The sequence below is a fragment of the Numenius arquata genome, chromosome 6 (genome assembly GCF_964106895.1).
Source record: "Numenius arquata chromosome 6, bNumArq3.hap1.1, whole genome shotgun sequence".
Taxonomy (NCBI): Eukaryota; Metazoa; Chordata; class Aves; order Charadriiformes; family Scolopacidae; genus Numenius; species Numenius arquata.
Window position 1 is genome coordinate 56,501,975 of NC_133581.1, and position 19,990 is coordinate 56,521,964.

Sequence of the window (19,990 nt, forward strand, 5' to 3'; positions counted from 1 at the left end):
GACCAGGAATGGACATTTGGGCAATGCAGGTCTGAATATCACATATAAAAAGACTAAGGTATACACAGTTTTAAAAATTGATGGCCAGATTAAAAGAGACTGGGGAGATTCACAACAGATACCATCCTTTGAAATAAGAGAAAACAGCTTGATTGATAAAGCATGTAAATTTGATATGACACAAGTGTACTTAACCACTGTAATAACGGTTGGCATTTATGTATATAATTTAGAAGAGCCACAACAATGCATATTTTCAGCAGTATGTACACTCCACCAAGATTACTGTCGAGCAGAGGTCCAACCTAAAGTTAGTTCAATGATTAGGTGCATAGGAGTTATACATGATGCAAGGGAAATTATAAGATCATACTGACAAGCGGCCTTGATTTTAGTCCCAAAGGATATAACCGCCACACATGGTATGGATACTCTCTCTCCCAACTTATCCCCTTTCCAGAAGTGAAACGTTCAAATACTATTCTCAATTATAATGCACCAGTAATATATAAAAATTATGTAATATATAGGGAAAATATAGCATGCAAAAAGGAGATAAAAACTTTCACTCAAACATTTACCTTTAGGAGTAGGGTTACTTGTAATGCATCTGAAAAGGCTGAAAACATCACTATAAATATAAAATACAATAGCACTGAAAAAGGGAAATTTACCATATGGGAAGTACCAACAACTGCTTTGAAGGCTACATGTCAGCAACCTCAATGTAGCCTTACTATAGTAAATAAAGGAGAAGCAGTTTATAAGATATGTGCACTATGAAGTCTAGAAAGCCGTGCAGCAACATTCCTATTCCCCTTTGTGCTCTATGTGCCTCGGAGAAATATAATTACTCCAAGTCCAACCACCATCCCTCTGTTTGAACCAGCTAAATGTGCTGTGAAATACCATAACCTTTCGTTCGCAGGCCCTTATGTAGTGAGACAATCCAATGAGCAGAAATTATTTCTGGACCCCACATATTCTTTAAAGAAGGTACGGGTAAAGGTACAAGCTGATATATCTCAGATGAAATCAGAATGCTTACCTTTTATTTCGCAAAGTCTTAAAGGATGGAAGGCATGGTTACATTCTAGAGCTCACCACTCAAGGAAACAGAGATTTAACAGGATGGTTTGGATCTGGACTAGGAGTTTTAAACTCAATTGATCAGGAAGTAATAATTAATAAACTGAGCACAGTCACCTCTGATTTAGGAAGGCTAGAAGTACCACCAAGGTCATCTTTAATCACTCTGGCTGAAACTCAGCAATTAACTGTTGATTTCGTTTCCCTATTATCTAACCATACTACTGAGGATTTCCAAGCAGTAGCAACTTTTGTAAAAGGACTACAAGGAAATGTCTCTATTGCCATTCAGTGTATACAAACACAACTTTGGATACAATCTGTGGTTTCTGATATAATCAGAGAAGGGATGTCAGGAAACCTACCACAGGAAATTAGAGAAATTATCGCTAAGAACGATACTACCACCCCATTCGAATTAAAACATCAGGCTTGGTGGTAATTAGTTAATTTCACCTATGATGACACAAAAGAACGAATTGAAGCCTACGTGCTGACAATTCAAAAGGCAAAGGTATGGGATATTTTCCCTATTTTAGCACTAGGGGCAATCCATCAAGATGTAGTAGTCAGACCAATAAACTATAATGTTTGGGCAAAATATAATGATGATATAAGAAAATGGCAGACCATTAGTACCGAAGCCTGCATCCCAAAGGAACAACTAGGATATGTTTGTGAGAATGCAGTAATTGAAAACGAAGATTTGTGCTTAGACACAGAGGACAGTACATGCACGTTTGAGATGCTTCCCTTAGAACATGCTCAATCACAGGTGTATTATGTAGGAAAAGGATGTGTCTGTATAAGGACTAGTTGTGTTAATGTCAGCATTGATACTTGTGAAGAAGAAACAAATGGAACTAACTTTTGTGTTTGTAATTTTACCAAGATACAAGGTTGTGATTTTAATTATTCTGCTCCAATAACCACTTCTCAGTTGATCTCTGACAGTTTCATGCTATACAATGATATACCTAAATTACAGATTGGAATGGACATTAATGTCCTGAAGAAAATGCTTTCCCACCCAGACATTAAAATGTTGCTAAAGAAGGTGAAGGAAGCTTCGAAACGAACATTATGGCAAGTCCAGCATGATACTGTAGAAATAAAGAACATCATCACAGCCATTGAGAAAACTGGTGAACATCATTGGTGGGACATTTTTCTAAATACCTCACTAAAATCTCCAACCGCTGCACAGGTTTTCAATTTCCTAGTGCATCCTGTACTAGTGCTGATTTTTGCAGCCCTACTGCTGACTATTCTCAACATTTGGCTGTGGTGGAAAGTACGAACTGTTGCTCAACAAGTACATGTATTATGGACTGTAAACAAAATTATGCAAAAGAATTTGCAATAGCATAAAGAAAAGGGGGGATTGAATTAAAGAATAAGGCTAGGTATGGCTTGAAGGTTTGCTTAGCAAATATAACTTGGCTGACCACAAATAGGGGCCTACACCCCTGCAGAGCTACGATAAGTAACAAGACAGGAAGGTACCTATGTAGATAGCAATTGTGAGGCCAGCACAATGTTATCTTATCTCTGACAAATGGGGGGCTCCAAGAGGGAGGTAGCATATGGTAATGAGTTACTGGAAACTAATGAATATGTTAAAACTCCTTGCATGAATATGTATGTATGGTGTGCATATATGTTGTTAAACTGACTCTGTCGGGCACGCACATTTGGAGGAGCTATCCCCTGTGCGTCCAGCGCTGCAATAAAGGATACCTGCTTAATAGTCATCCCGACTATTGAGTCCTGATTTCGTCTTTCACGGCATCAAGGAGTCACATCGCTGTCTAAAAAGGTAGGGGGTTTTCCTTTAGTTCGTTTAGCACTTTTAATTCATACCAACCCTAATCATAGTACTTAGGCCACTCTGAGGAGTTTAGGTTAATATACCCATTTTTCAGAGAGAATTTCAGAGTCAATCTTGTAACAGATGAGTACTTCCAGGCTCAGTGCTATGATTTTGAATGTCTCACACCCTGCTAGCTTGAACTAGAAGAGTAACAAGTGTAAGTAAATGTTCATAAGTATAAGAAGGACATACAAGGTAGTGTCACAGGAACTGAGCTACAGTTACAAATAAATTTGTAACATCACTAAACAGGCAAAAATCCCAGATTTTCTGCAAAGAAATAACCAGAACCAGGTTTTGTTTTCCTTTCTAGAACATTGCCACAAAAACACATACAGTGCTATCAAACTTCTATATATTAGAATTTTATTCTGATTACATAATTAGCCTTTGTGTTACAACAATTTAATATGGATTTGAACACGAACATCAGTCACTAGCACAACTGATGAAACAGTTATGGAAAGCTTTTCTTTACTCCAAGATAATCTGCTCACAGGAGTTGCATTAACTTCTCAGAACTGTCTCTGCAAACAAAGAATTTTTTGCCTTTACAATAGGCATGCAACAGTATTAATTATTTTGACCACCTATTTTGTTTTACATGTAAAATACATACTATTCTATACTATTAACTTGGAAATCTAACAAAATATTTAGAGTTTGTTCTGAAAAAGTACTTAAAGTTTTAATGCTTTGCTGTAAATCTCATTTCTGCCAATACTTGAAAGAAGTTAACACAGGCTTACAGCAGCCTGTAAGACAGTAGTCTTCACTTTGTTTATAGATGGGCATTGAGAGTTTGAATATATTTCTGCAATATCACAGAAAATGTATGGTAAAATTAAAACAATCAAGATGCAAAATCCTCTCTGTGGAAATGAGTAGCTAGTTGCACATGAATTCCACTAGCCAGAACTTTATCCCAAGTTTGCCAATCTATACATACTATTTCAGCCTTAACACCATCTTTTGACCTTTACCAGTGATACATCACTATTTACAATATTTGCAGTTGATTCAAGGAAAATCAAATTCAGTGCCATTGGTTTTGCAGTGCACATATGAAATCAGCATTTATTGATCATTATTTGGTTTATATCTTTAAGCTTTCCTTCCACATATTATCATCCAAAATTACATATGTTAATCTTCTCACCTGCAACAGCTTCAACATACATTTTTATTCATCTTCCACCCATAGGACATGACACATTTAGCATCTTCTTGTAGCATTACACTGCCATCTTGTGGGTAGTAGAGCAAATGAGTATGAATAACCATTACGCTCGAGACTTGGGGTTGGTCATTTTGTCGGGGTCTTAGGGTTGGTTTTGGTCGGGTTGTTTTTGTTTTTTGTTTTTGTTTTTTTTTGAGAAAAACAACAACAAACTTGTTGCACTAAAAACAATAGAAAGCTTCCTTTCTCAAACCCCTCACACTTACCATATCTTAATGGTAAGTATCTTATCACACACCCATAGAGGATTCCGCGCGGAAGTTTTGTCCCCATTAGCTAACATGCCAGATTAAATAAAGCTCAGCCAACTGCTTGCTTTCCCCAGTGTTTCCCTTGGAACAAAGACAAAATGGGACTGATGAGTTTGCTGAAGGATGCTCAAACCAACAGTGAGTATCAGAGCAAGGCAACACAAGCTTAGTTTGAGATTTAACCCCCAGGTTCAACAGTTAATGAGCAATTTCTGCGTCCACAGACAAAAGAATTCTTCTTTTCAAGGTCCCAGTTCCTACAGAAAGTACTAAGCATACAACAGGTGTCATGACATGTTAAAAGTTATGAAAAGTCTTAGTTTTAGTTTGGTTTTGCCACTGTTGCATAAAACATGTAAGAATTACTTCTTCATACCTTAACAGTCATAAAAGCTATTACATTTAAAAAACACATAGCTTGAAACACACAAGTTCCAAATAAGTGTTTATAAATTGTCAGTACACTGCAATGACTTGATCAAACATCAGTTCACCATGAGCACTACAGAGGTTTTCATGTGTTCCATTTAAACTAAAACTATATTGCAAGGATATTGTTTCTCCAAATTACTAACCATCTGGAAATTTATAGGAATTTTGCTAGCTGCCAGCTTTGCACATTCAGCACAGTGTATGAAAGCCCACAAGGACTCCATTAGTTTCCACTAAAATCAAACAAGGTTTTCTGAGGCAACCCCACGACATTTTTAATTAAGGAATACATGTATGAAGCAAATAGTCCAATCTGTCTTTCGAATTCAGGGGTGAGTTTTCAGCATTATCAGCTGGTAGAAAAGAGGAGGCTCAGGAACTGAAAAATGTTGCTTAGAAAATTAAAGTTTGAAATATTATGGTAGGTGGGGAGATAGTCTTAAAAATTTCTACTGGGGAATGTTCACAAGGTAACTGCAACTGGTTCATGACATGGCATTCTGCACACCTGCAGCTAGCTGGCTGATGCACTGGTCTGCAGCATGGAAGTACATTCTCATGGGATGAAAAAAACCGTTATTTTACCTTGTTTCCAAGTGCCCAGGAGACCAAAGTCAGCAATTCAACCACACTGACTTCAAAACTACCACTAGTTTGTGAGCTTCCCTAGTGGCTGTTCCTTATCCACAGGGACACACTGAAGTCACAAACTGTCCTGAACACCGTATTGCCTCTCTGAACTGTATAATGGTGAAGGCCATAGGGGTTACACAGACTTTGCAAAGTGTTTTTGTTTTGAAAAATTTTGCTTTCAGCATGTTTTGTAAAACACATCATGAGGGGATGGTTGAGCAGAAACAGAAGTCTTTCCAAGTCTTAACTTCCTGACTGTTCCTTCATCCCCCAGATTCTTCAGCGCACACTTGAGGAGGTTCAGGATATCCGATCTCAGGTTACAAACACTTAACCTTCCTTTGGCCTTCTCTTCACTCAAAGTTCTCCTCAACATATTGCCAACTAAGCAACTCCCCTCTGAAGCTTTAAGTCCAACCACAGGTATCACACTATCAATTTCTCAGCCTAGCAGAGAAAATTGGCCTCACTGGTAGGAGCAAGTGCATTCCCTTGGAGTACTTTAACTTGTAGTATTAGTTTCAAGGAAACATCCTATTTGACTGCTTACCACTCTTAGCTTTTTAATATAAATGGTCTTTGTTAGCATCCAAAATGCCAAATACAGGCAGTGAAAGACAATGAGTGCATACTGTGGTCTTAGATATTTCAGCCTTAAAAGACTTTAGAAAGAGGAAGGTTTAAGCACTTTAAACTATTATTATTTCAAGTCAAGATAGTTATGAGGTCTAGTTAAGTACTTACCTAGTTGAAATTACCTCTGAGTATTAAGTGATTAATCACATGTGAATGCTAATTGCATGGTTTAAAAGCAAGAAAAATGCAGCTAAGAAAACATAGAACACTCATCCTAACTTTAATGCCCAGAAAAGTATCAACAAAATAATCAAAACAAATTAAACACCTAGCAGGGCAAAAAAGAAAAAAATTAGCAAATTTTCCTGCTCTTTAACATGCTTCCTGTACATCTATCACACTCCCTTTCCCATTCATGTTAGGTTATTTCCCAAATAACCTAAGGTGTTTCACAGAGTTTGCTGGCTGGCATACCTTGTAGTGATGTTTGTCTGCCTAATGCCTCTACTCATAGGGACACCAAACACTGGTTTTAATATTATATTTGCATCCAACAGTCTTACTCTGACAATTGGCTTTCCTGCTTATAGATCCGGTTCAAAGGAGCTGCTGCTATCCAAGATAATCAACTCTGTCTACTCCTGAAATAAAACACCTCTCAAGAAGAGGTTTGGACTTTCAAAGGAGCTTAAGAGAATTAGACTCCCAAATCCTATTAGGTTTCAATGCAGCTGGAAACCCAACTCTTTCCAAAAACCTCGAAGCCAAGAGGTCCAGACAGGCAGAAACCCTGCTGTTTCATGAAAATATGAAGAATGGGGGAAAGAGACCAACTTCAGTTATTCTTACAAAGTAATTTTTTTTAAAGAAGTTCACTTTTTTTTTCTGACTTTCCCATGTTCACTTTGCAGTAAGAAAAAGTTCATGTTCATTTATTAAATGGAATTAGGAAAAGAAACGCACTGAATTACAGCAGAAAAGTGCTTCAAGATCAGTTCATTATTACAGATTTGAAAAACGTCATATTTCCATTTATTCACCTACTATATATTAAGAAAAATCTTCAGAATTTTAACTTCAAAATTAAATATTTATGTTATTTATTTGCAAGTGTATGGAAGCACAAGAGGTGAACACACGAACTAAATATAAATGAAGTTATATTTATGTTACTTGTTGATTTAGCTAATTGTCTCCATCTGCAGCCTTTTGTTATTAAAAAACAAGAATACACCTACAGCAAGTAGCAGCATCTTAAAACCTTCAGGGTAACTATAGTCAGCCAATAGTCATCTGTGCAGTTGTTTATAATCACATTTCATAATTCAAGCTGACTCAAGACTGTTACAAGGATGTCTTAGCAAATCAACCTGGGTATCCCACAACATACTTTGCAGTATTCAGTTCCTCTCTATAAGGATAGGAGACTCCATTGACTTTGTATGCAACACTTAATTTCTGCCTTTTCCATACAGGCAGACAAAACAAGGATTTTTTTTGATGCTTGTAAATTATAGAAACAATTCTTCCCATGACTTGAATCCCACATTGACTGCACTTCTCAAATAGCCTTTTGAAGAATTGCTATAAATCTAAGGAAATAAATTTAGAGATTCACAATTTGTTCTTTCCACAGTGATTCTTACAGTTGAGAGAGTTTATTTTCTGTTTATTTTTTTGCTATAAATTTCACACGTCTTAGTTTACTAATTGACCACTAGAGAAAAGAATTATGCCTGCCATTCACTATACTAGAACAGGCCAAACTTCCTAATGAAGCGTCCCAATTACATTTCAAAGTCCTGTTCCTCACTATTGTCACGCATCCAGGCAAGCAAACAAAACCAAGTATTTTCAATCATGCTATTTCAGCAATCCGAAAGATAGGAGCAAACTGAATGCTAGCAGAAAGAATATAAACCAAGACCAAGTAAGACTTTGTTCATATTTAACATTGAGTTCAGCCTCAGAAAGCAGAGCTTTCAATTTAACTTCATGTTAAGTTATGAGCCACGCAGAAGCAGATGCATCCCTTGGCACAGACACAAAGTAGGCATGAGATCCTGTCACACTTAAGTTTTACAGTTCAATTATAGCACAGAGCCATTCAAGTTTAACATAGAAATACCTCAGACAGCCAATGGTACAGTTAAATCTGTTCCTTTACAATGCTGAATACTTTTATTTCGCCTTCCTTCAGCATGCCAGTATCTTCCATTTTATCAGTCCTGTAGACTAGGGGTCATGCTTGAATTCTTTCTTTCCCCTTCTCCATCTTTATTAAGTCCATGAACAAGTCCTGTCACCTTCCACAAAGCTTCAAAATCCCTTTCTTTCTGTTCTGACAGCTTAGGCTTATCTCTAATCATTTTCCACTTGACCTAGCAGAATCACTTCTTATCAGATTCTTTTGCATCACACACATAGATGGTAAATAACCTCTCATTTTACTTATGCAGACAATATTTCTGACCCTTCAATTACACCTATTCTGCTGTGCAGTTCATTGCTCAGCTGCCTCACTACTTTCCTATCATTGTTTTGACAAAGACACCAACTTACAGCACTTTTCTTACAAACAGTTTAATACATTCCTGGTGCTTAACTGTATGAGTTAAGCTGATCAGAACTTCTTAAAAATCTAAACATTAGTTCACCACAATGGTTTTTTTTTCCAGTTTCCACCTAAATACCCGGCTGTGGTACAGGTTGCAAAGACAGGCTAGGATATCTGTGACATTCACATGGGGCCAGTAAATATGACAAGTCACCTACAAGAGCCCTATGTCCTTCTGCAGAGGCAGCCAAAAGCAATATAGGGTGTCTAAAGTGATACTGGAAAACTAAGTTCAGACAACCAAATCCTACACTAGGATGAAATACTAAGTAGACTGTCAACAACTCACACCCTCCATCCTTTCCTTCCTGCTTCCACCTTTTCCATGTTAGATCCACACTTGCCTGAGAAATTTAACCTTTAGACTGAAGACCTCAAAGCTACAGCCTTCTCCGCTGCCTTCTCTATAAACCACTAAGAAAAACACCACTGAGTTTTAAGCATCTATCAAGCAAGTTTTCAAATTTGATCCATTTCCCGCTAATACCTTAGAATTCCACTTTGAGCCATACACTCACCAATCCCTCTGGTACAACTTCAGTGTTGTTCAGAACTGGAGAACAGTCCTTACTGGTTTATTTCAAAACCAATGAGTAGAAATTTCTCTACAAATTTAAGGCTAGTGATGGAGCTAAGGCTAGTGACGGAACTGCCTGCTAGACAGGAGACTAAGCAAAAGGATGCAAGCATCTTTTAACAGTATGCCTCTGCACTAGATTCAACAGGGTTCCCATATTATGCCTTAAAAAGTGTCAGGTGTAGATCAGTTGTAGATCAGTTGTCTCCTTGAATTGAGACTTCTCTCACCTTAACATTTATGCCTACTAGATCAGCAAGTAGTTTTCATGCTTTTACCCACACCACCCTCAAACATACTCATTTTCCAATTCTAGTCCTTCTGTAAAGTATTGCCTTCTTGACAAAGGCAAATGACAACTTTTTTTTTCTAGTGTTAGCCAAACTATCTGTACTTCTATGAACAAAGAGAGCGTGTAGAGAAAACAGGCTACTGCCAGAGGATGGGAAGCTACTGAGTTAGATCGATCTGAATCACTAAGGCACAGGCCCACTACTACAGGCAGATAAATTTTTCATCTTGCAAAACATCTGGTCACAAAACATCTCAGTATCCCTTCAGGTATGAAGGGCTTTCAACAGGCTAGTACAGATTAAACCTTTCCTTTTTCTCCTCAGGGAAGAGTGGGGGTGGTATCAAGCAGAATCTAAAAAAGCTTTAGGATTGCCAAGGCCGCAGGAGAGCTACATAAACTGGAAAGGCCGGGACAGCAAACCTCTCTCCTTTTGCTGTGATACCTCTCTGTGCAAAAGCAGAGGGCTGAAAACAAAAGACATGCAGAGTCACAGGCACAAGAAAGAAGTGCTCAAATGTGTGTTGGTGGCAGGAATGCATAAAAGTGGATTTAGGGGTAGCAGGGGAATTCAAAGGAACGGAGCACCAGCTCACCCGAAGTGCCATGGTCACACAGCACTCACCCACAGAAGAGTTTTGCTTGTACCAAAGCATTAGGTAAGACACAGCAGTATTATCATGTAGCTTTCCTCTTTTAATTTAAACATAACATGGCAAACAGCATTTTGACCCCAAAAGAGGCACTAAAGAACACTTAAAAACACACTACATAGTTGAAATGCAGCAGGATTTACACTAAAAAAGCAGTATATTGTGTAAATACTCCCTACAAGGCAGGCTGACATAAACATTTCAGATTGATTCTGATTTAGGGAAAACAAACTAAAGAAATTAACTAGCAGTGCTTTCATTAGTAAGCAGATGCATGCGGGTTTGGCATTTGTCACTTGCAGTACAAACAGTGTGATGAATCCGCAACGGCAACATTCCTAAAAGCATTAGCAAACACAGAAATACGTTTCCGCTGCAGCCCTGCAGCAGTTTCTGTGTAAGGCAGCAGCAGGGCGCGACAGAGGGAAGGCGTCCGAGAAGGGCAACAACACTTTCTGTCCCGCATCAACGCGCTGCGGTGGACTGCACAGGCTGGCGCTAAAGCTTATTTGTAAAAGTTACCGACGGAGGCCACCTCAAGCGAGGGAAGACCAACCGCCACCCACCAGAGAGGCTCAGGAGGGGACACCCACGGCTGCTACGGTTGAAGGGGGCCCGCCTGCTACCCTTATCACCCGAGGGGCTGTCGGAGTGTGTTTGGCAGAGATACACCGCAAGTCCGGGTGCTCCCTCACCGCCCGCCGCCCCCCCCCCGGGGTGAGGCCGAGCTGCGCTACAGGAGTTACCGCCGCGTCCCGGCCGCGCCGCTCCCACCCTCGGGACCCCCAGGCCGCCTCAGGGGCTCGCCCGCGCCGCCCGGCAGGGGAGGAGCCGCCGCCGCCGCTCCTGCGCCTGAGGGGAGCAGCGGGGGGAGGGGGGGGGCGCCAATGCAGCTGCCTTCGCCTTAGCTTGGCGGAGCGCTGGGGGGAACGGGCAGACCCTCCCCGCCCGGGAGGAACGCGCCCACTTACCCGCTGAGCCTCCGGCGGCGACTTGGTGAGAAGCCTCCTGCAGGAAGCTCCCGGGCTTCCGAGCCATGCTCGCCCGCGCCGCGGCGAGAAGCAGCCGGCGCCTGGAGAGCGGCTGCTGAGATGGGGCCTACTGCGCGCCGGGCGGGTGGGGAAGAGCCGGGGGGAGGCGGGAGCCGCGGTTATCTGCGGGGCGGGGGGGGCCGTGGCAAGGCCGGGCGGGGTGGGGGCGCGCAGGTCGGGCCCCCCCCGCTGCGGCCTTTAGTAGCCGGAGCGCAGAGGGCGGCCCCGATCAGGGCCTGGGCTCGCAGCTGCCGGCGATCACGGCGGCGAAAGGAGCCCCTTTCTGATGGTTTCCAGCCGGGAAACCGGCAGCCAGTGTCTCCCGGGCAGAGCCGGGGCGGCCGGGGCTGGGATCTCCCTCTCTGGGGCGGGGAGGCAAGGCTTTGGCCGCCTGTCAGTGAGCTGACGGGGGAAAGGCCTCTCGGCTCCTCAGGATTGTGCTGTTTACTCCTCGCTTTGGGGCCGGTGCCACCCAGCACACACTTGCAGTCCTGCTCCCAACTGCTGCTGGGACCCAGCTGACACCCTCCTAGGAAGGGTCGGTCGTTCTGTTTGGTTCACCGGCTGTCTTTCTGAAGCACACTGTTCCTTTAAAACCTTTAGACTTTGGTTCCAGCTCTTCGACGTTCAAAGGACACGGGTGTTTTGTCACCTGTAGAGTGGCTATTGCATGTATTACGCAGACCTATTGGCCCATCTTAGTAAATGAAGCAGTTGCCAGGGCATGGTCTTGAGTGCTGGGACGCAGTCAGTGCCATTGCTGACAGTCCCCAACATTGTTTTCGCCAAGACCAAATCATGCTTTTCCAGAAGACACCAGGGTACAACATGGGGAACAGCATGGGCTCATCACCTGAGGCAGCACTATTGAAGAGGAAGACAGTTCAGCCATACGGATGCAGAACACACAAGAACGTTTATTCTCGGGGCCAGAGAATGGGCATAGATCGTTTCTGTTTACTGGTACACACAGTCTTTTTGACTTAGAGCCAGATTCAAAATGGCACTCAAGTTAATAAACTACAGCTTTAGCACTTAATCAACAACTGATTACCTAGATGTTTCTATGGATACGGAGCCTACAAAAGTTGGGAGCAGATACAATATTCCAAGGTGGTCTTTCATTTTCCCTACTCTACTAGTCAAACCCCTGGGTTACCAACATCTAGCTGCAAAGATTTTTTTCCTTTTCTCCACTTCTTTGCTGCCTACCTCTGAATAGCACGGTGATTTCTCATACTCTCTCTCTTTCCTCTTTTTGCATGTAGCCCACAGCCTCTAGTACTGCTGATTTTTCTTACCGGAGAGGAAAGCCTTTCCACTCTGAGCTTGACCTTTGCTTCTTTTCTAACAGTCAGGGGTTCATACAAGCTCAATTACATTGGTTTGGGGGAGAAAATAGAGCTACTGTTGATCTCAAGGGCATGTTTATTAAAGTTAAGAAGATGGATTTAAGGAAATGGCTCTTGAATAGGGTGCTAGACTGTTTGTTTAACCAGTCACATGGATAATTTGGATTAATTTTTTTTTTTGCTTTCTTGCTAACAGCCCTGCAGTGTTAACACAAACAAGGATTGTCGGAGTGGGAGACGGACCCGGAGTAACGATGAGTCTCAATACGAGTATGGTCGTTCTCCCTTTACTCAAGTTCACACAGAGTATATAAAGACAGACAAGCAGAGCACGCGCTAGCAACAATTATACGATTGGCTTACAGTCTCTGTTCACGCGCCTAGAGCGCTCACACAATTAGTGCAGACCTCTTGTCCACGCGCAGCAGATGTTTCTCTATCTCCCAGAGGCAGTACCGCTTATCACTTACTTATCATGTAGCTACTTCTTCATACTTCTGTTTCTCAAGGACAGTTCACAGCCTCCTCCGGGCTCTCATCCCTATCAAAGACTGGGTTGCTCATTGTAATCAAGTCATGCCCTTTTTCACTCAGCCATTCCTCCACAAAGGATATTCATTTTGAATCAGAAATCCTTCACGTTATCTTCAAAGTGATTCTGAATACTGTGTGTGATCTAGAGCATCTAGAAATAGAACTAGGAGGCTAGACTTGCTAGCACCTCTTCAAAAGAGAAGGAAAAGAAAGGTAGTTTTACATCTTTATTTTTTTAACTTCTCTCCCCTGAAAAAAAAAGACAAACTGCTGCTGCCTTACAAGGGCATCCATTTATGCTAAACTCAAGGCATAGATAATTTGTAACTAGGTGCATTTATGTACTCCCGCAACACAGCTTCCAAAGGCAAATGTCGGTACCTAGTTCTTTCTCTGTTCTTTAAGAAACATATTCAGTTAGATCTCTGTTTCTTTAGTCTGAACAGTGTATTTACGTGCTGTTTTCCATGTCTGAGATAGGTATTTAATTGCAGTCTGCTGTCTATATACATTTTAGTTTAGTAAGAGAGGGGCTTCCACATGTTCATTTAAAGCCTTTGAGGTAGTGACTTTAAGGTAAAATCCTAGGCACAATGAATTCTAGGCACATCATAGGCATTGTGCTAAAGTCAGGATTTCGTGACTCCAACTCTAGGAATATATGTAGCATAGCAGAGTTGAAGAGAATATATGCTTGTTTCCCTTGCCCACCAGTCCTGGAAAGGTACCTTTAAGGTACAAAAGAAAGCTGCATTTGTTAGAATAATACCACGTCTTTTCCTCAAGGAAAAGGGAAAAACTTGAGGAAAAAGTCCATTGTGAAGAAAGGCATACCCGACTGCTATAAAAGTGAAGGTGAAAATACCTAAAGTTGATAGACAGGAAAAAATAGTATTCCAGGATTCTGATGGATGGAATTAACATAATCAAAGAGATTAATTAGTCAATGAGAAAAATATATTTAAATAAAAGACAAAGTAGATTTTAGATTGGGATTAAAATGCCATTATTTATTTCATAGAGGCAGAAACCAATGCCATAAGAGACAATTTGTTTCAGATAGTTTTGTGAAAGAGAGAGTTTTCAGATCACAGCTCTCCAGATTGGATGGATGGAAATAGAAAGGTTACTGTTAGACTGATGAAGAAAAAGTAATGAAAACCTATTAGAAACAAGATTAATCTCCTTTAACTGTCCACTTCATTCACTGGGAAAGAACCTTTTTTCCTACCAAGAAAACACCAATGATTTTTACATGAGCATTTTGAGAAGGAAGGATCCTCCAACAGCCTACAGGTGGGTTTTATGCATAAGGTTCTGAAACTAGAGTGTTTCCTCCCCCTCACAGGCTTTTCTGGGAATAATGTGTCAAACCTCTCCAAACACATTTTACTGTTTTGAGAATAGATTGCAGGCACTGTTGTATTTGGAAGCCAAAACTTTATAAAAGCGTCTTCAGAGAAGTGTTTTCATGCCGTGGTAATACTGTTCTGATACCTTAGTTTACAGAGTGCCTGGGAGTGTTTTGGGATAACTTAGCAACAAATGTTGCTAACTGAAAAGATGTTCCAAGTTTGAAAAGAAATGTAGCCTTTGGTAAGTTACTACAAAGATTAGAGAAGCACAATGGTTTTATTGCTACTGAAAAGTAGGAGAACACAGAAAATACATGGAGAAGTGTTAATAAAGTGTTAAAACCGAGACCATAATTGCAAAAAGGAATAATACTCAGCTATGAAATTCAGTTGTATAATAATGCATCAGCAAATACATCAGCCAATAAACAGTAACTTGAATTCTTTGATCTATGTAGGAGCAGAGTGGGGATTGCTGTGGGAATACAGAATAACTCCCTTAAATTAATAAACATTGAATGTGCTGACCTTTAAGTAATTAAAATCTCAACTTCAATGTTTCATTAACATTTGCATTAGATCCCCTGGTTTGGCTTTTTGAGACTGCTGCTCAATAAATATAGCAGGATCATCAAGTCTCCAGTGTTCTGCATCATCAAAAAGCAGATGCTGAAACATCACTACTTTTTTGTTCCAGAGATGTAGGTCTGGTCTCGCTGCCCAACGTTCCCTTTGATACAAATAGCAAAGCTACTGTTAAGGGGGACTTGCTGCAGTAGTTGAACAGTAAAGAGAATTTGGAGTTGATCAGAGAGTGAAGAAAATGTCCCGAGGAGGTGTCACTGCAACAAAAAAGAAGGTTTACGTGAAAAAACTGAAAAACAATGTTCAGAGGGTGTATAATTTACATAGAGATATGTTTACAAAATAGCATGACATCTGCTCCTTAAAAAAAAATAAACTCTGCTACGGGTAGGAAACCATTAAGTTTGTCTCACAGTATTCAAACCCCCAAACTATTCACCTCACCACCACTAAATTCTCCTGATGAAAGTCTCTTTTATAGATGGCACACCTCCATCCACCCCTCCCTATTCCCCCGCAAAGGATCAGCTGCGGGGTAGTTTCCTAAAGCACTTCTAGGCTTAACCCCGTTTCCATATGGCCTCTTCCCAAAGCAGTGCCTGTGGGCCAGTACGTTCTCCTCCTTAGTAGCCCTGGCAGGGTTTGTCTCTCCATTTGCGAGCGCTGTATCCCTCAGTAGGGAACACCTTTCCCGGGCAGCGCTCCAGCGCGAACTCCCCAGAAAGGAAACGACTTTTCCCTGTGCGGGGGAAACGCGGGCAGGGCAGACGCCCGCAAACCAGCTCCGCGGGTCCCGCCGCCGCCCTTGTGCCGCCTCTCCCGCCCTCGGGGCCGCGCCGCCGAGCTCCGCCCTCGGGCCGCGGCCCCGCCGCTGCGCGCTCCCGCCTGCCCATCCCTCCTCCCGCCCCGCCCGCTCCCGGGCTTTGTTGTGGAGGCGGCGGCAGCGTGGGAGGAGCACGCAGGTAACGGGCTGGCGGGGCGGTAACGGGCTTCCCTCGGCGGCCGCGGCCCGGCGAGGCCGTGGCTGCCCCGCGGCGCTCGGGTTTGAACTCGCCCCGTCTCCCGCGGCGGGGCTGGGAGGCGGCAGCGCGTCCCGCCGAGGCGGCGTTGGTAGGGGCCGCTCTGCCCTCAGCGCCTCCCCGCCGGCCAGCGGCTCTGCCCGGCCTCCTCCTCGCCTCCCCCGTCTCTGGGGCCGGGCCGCCGCCGCCCGGCCTGCGCCGCTGCGTCCTTGCTGCGCTTACCGGCTGCGCGGGCCGTGGTTGCCCCTTGGCTGGGTCACCGTTACTTCCCTGTGACCGGTCGCCGCCGGGCGGCCCCCGGCTGTGCGGCTGGAGAGAGGGGGAAGCGAGTTTCCCGTGCGGCGATGGATGATGTGGAGTTTCAGAGGCTGTCAGCGCGGCGGGGAGGGAGGGAGGGAGAGAGGGACGGGCGGACGGACGGGCTGCCGCCGCCTCCCGGGAGTGGAGAGGGGGCAGCGCTTGGAGAATTTGAGGTGAAACCTGTCGCGAGCAAATTCAGGAGGTTAGTGCTGGGTCTTTAGCGTCAGGTGAGAACAGGCTATGGAGGGTACTCAGGGAAAAAGGAAAAAAAAAAAAAGGGAAAAGAACACACCAAAACCCCTATCAAAATAAAGTTTGCACTATGTGTGGTTTTTTCTTTTTTTTTTTTTGCACATTTATGACTTTATAAAAAGATCCTTAGGAAGTCCCAATGAGTTGTATACCTCAGCTTCTCATATAAGTAAGTTTCATACTAACCCAGTTTCTCGATGGTGTTGTAAAGGTCTGTTTCATTTCAGGAAAAAGTCTATGGCTTCTCAGTGTGAGCAGTTTAGAGGAAAAACATTCAGTATGTGTGCACAGAGGCCTGTGGTATCTGAGGCAGCACTTTTCAGTATTTGCCCATGGAACAACTACAACTGGGTCTAGATGCCGCTTCAGGAGTTGAGGTGGTTGGAGCTGAACAGTGTAGAAGTTTGCTGACGCTGGGAATTTGGAGTCCCCTGCAGCAACATAGTGTCTTTTTTAAATATGTCAGCAAGTTCTAACTACTGTTAGAATAGTCTTAAGTTGCTGTGCTTTAGTAGTGGAAGAAAAATCAGTTAACCACAGAGATGTGCTTCTGGCTCAGTAGATCTCAGAGCTGCAAATTCTGGAGGTTGTGGGACATGTGGATACTAGCGAAACACAGCGATGTGCTTGCCTTGCTCTTGCACCTCTCCTTGAGCATCTATTCTTGGTCAGTTTTTCTCTGGGAATACACAATTTTGGTTCAACCTGAAACTGATCAAAAATAATGCCTGTTTTGCATTATTTGCTAATTTAAATATTTTATGGTACTAACTTTAATATCTTGCGAGGTTTAACATGAATTAAAACTAGTCATAACAGTTAAACATTCTGTGTTATGTGGTAGTTCTGGGTTTGTTTTGCTTTTAAGTAAGCAAAATGTAGTAATTCATGACAAGGTCTTTCAGCTATATGAGATGTGTGAGACTGAGCTGTATGCACCAGTGAGATACCATTGGCATGACGGCTACAGGCACTTCTGCCCGTCACCAATACAGGGATCGCAAAGGAAATTTTAAAAATCTGTTCCCCAGTTTTCAAGTGATAACTAATTAGATTTCTTGCTTTTTTTTTTGGTTTGGTTTTGTTTCTGGATTCACTTCGTTTCTCTTTTAATTATTTGTTTGTCCCTTTTGGAGAGGGAAATTTAACTTTTGTTATTCACATTCTTTTATTCTATCTCTCTGCTTGTTAGAAGTCATTCTATATGATGCTAAATTAGAAATGCAGTATTATGGTCTTACCCTCTTTTCTTGACCAGTAAGAAACAAAACAAATAGCAAGCTTATTTCTCTTGCAGTGAGGTAAACCCAACACGTTGTATTACTGACAGAAATAGGAGCATGGTGCTGATGCCTCATGGCCCAGATCTAGCTTTTTGCAATTTCTGGGGTTTTTAGTTTTTGAGGGTTAGTGAAAATGTAAGGAAGTTTTCAGGGCTTGCTGGAAGGGATTAGGGGAGGAGGGAAAACACAGGTTTGGTAATTCTCTGTGGAAAGAATCATTAAATTATTCACTGTAATTGAAAGCAAGAAGGTACATGTGAGCTGAGGGTGAAGGAGGAGAGGGTCCTGCCTAATGATCACAGTTTTGTGTAAAATCAGTAATGTGAACTTGAGAGATATCCTAAGCAATCTTTTTGCTACCTCCTTTTAGCATATGGCATACCTCCATGTGCAGAGTAGATGCTGCACATTAGTGGCAGCATGCAGATAGTGAAATGGTTTTTAAACTATAAATCACTAGTCTAACTTGATGTACACTTTAGTGCAGATCTCCCAAATCTATGCAGAGGCTTCTTGTCACTTTTACATCTGTTATCCTATAAGGGCAATAGATGTTTTGAAACTTACTTTTAAAGCAACCGACCAACCCTTCTGGGATGCAGTCTGTTAACAGATTTAACTACAGGGTAATACTGGAACTGGCAGATGTTTCTGAAAGTACAAGTGCTGGCTTTTGCCTTTTCCTTTTAAAGGAGAACAGTTTTGAATAGATAATAAAAACAGTATCGAACCCTTATTTGCAGAACAGATACAGCTGTGGAAAGAAACAATGTGTATGTTCATTTGTTAAGATGAATCTCTTGCTGCTTTGAGCCACCAATTTTTTAAGAGATAGGATGGTTGGCATGCTCCCTGCTAGCCTTATGAGCAGTAATACAGAAACTATAACAGCAGGTTTCTTTTTTCCGTGGTGACTCTAGATGCGGACTTTTGTCTGTTAAGGACAGGTTAAAATGCAAACTGGCAGTTTCTGCAGAGTGGTGACCTTCAGTATATTAAAGAATATTATGTATTAGAAAATATTATGTATTAGAATTTTGAAAATATTGTATATGAAATATCGCTGGGATTGATTTTGGATTTTCATAGTATCAATGAATCAAGTAATATTTTTTTGAGATGTTCATATGTTAGTTACAATTCTCTCAAATAAGTGGAATTTTTTAAGCCTTCTTGTATGAAGTCTGAAACAGGCACTGCTTATCTGTCCCAAGTACAAGTTACAGGGACATGATCACTTAAATTGAATGCTAGTGGATAGCTATCATAATGAAATATGTGTTGTTTATGGGTTTCCTCAGTAAGTTACTGAACACTACCTACACATGAAAACAGCTCGCTGTGTTTTCTGTGCACCATTACACTTGGCTGAGCCTTGTCAAAGATCTTGTCAGATCTATTTCATGCCTTTCAGAGGAATTAAAACTCAGTGGTTCAGTTAATTATTTTGAAAGAGGTTTTTATTTTAAAAACTAGAGTTACAGCACCCATAACCTACAGTCAACTTTAAGTTGGCCACCAGAATATGTGTATAGCTTGTTTTGTTTTTTGTTTACTAGTGCTTTTCTGTTACAGGTACGTAAAAGTTTATTGAGTCAGGTCCCTAGTGGAAGGCTATTTGTACATGTGCTGTGAGTTCAGTGTGATACATATGCACCAGATGACTTACAGGGATGCTTCTGTGGGTTCTGGAGTAAGGAAGGAGGTGAAGGACTAAATAGGGTTTGTGAGCAATTTCACAGGCTGTTTGCCATTATTATTGCTAAAAATTATTCTATAAATTAATGTTGAAAAAGGCATATAATTCTGTTGGCAGCTTTACGTGCAGTTAAAATTATCCTCAATATGTTGCTCTCAGTTTTAGGAAGGAATAAAATATATGAGGCTGGTTCATAGTATCTTTTCCTTATTAGAAAGAAGTTAAGACAGCATCTATGGTATCATTTTACTCGGTAGCACTTGCTAGAGTAGCGAACCAAGATCCAACTTGCCTTTAGGTGAACGGCAAAATTTCCATTGGTCACAGCAGCATGGGATTACACTGTG

General features: G+C 41.8%; 2 protein-coding genes across 2 annotated transcripts in view; one reads left to right on the forward strand and one right to left on the reverse strand.

Annotated features, from left to right (window-relative positions):
• SLC25A21 (solute carrier family 25 member 21) overlaps positions 1 to 11,271 on the reverse strand; it is a 258,464-nt gene extending 247,193 nt beyond the window's left edge. Inside the window, exon 1 of the mRNA XM_074149662.1 lies at positions 11,205 to 11,271. Within this exon, the coding sequence (XP_074005763.1) occupies positions 11,205 to 11,271 (67 nt within the window). The remainder of the gene's footprint in view (positions 1 to 11,204) is intronic.
• Positions 11,272 to 16,021: 4,750 nt separating this feature from the next.
• MIPOL1 (mirror-image polydactyly 1) overlaps positions 16,022 to 19,990 on the forward strand; it is a 180,838-nt gene continuing 176,869 nt past the window's right edge. Inside the window, exon 1 of the mRNA XM_074149368.1 lies at positions 16,022 to 16,052. The gene's annotated coding sequence lies outside the window, so the exon portion shown is untranslated. The remainder of the gene's footprint in view (positions 16,053 to 19,990) is intronic.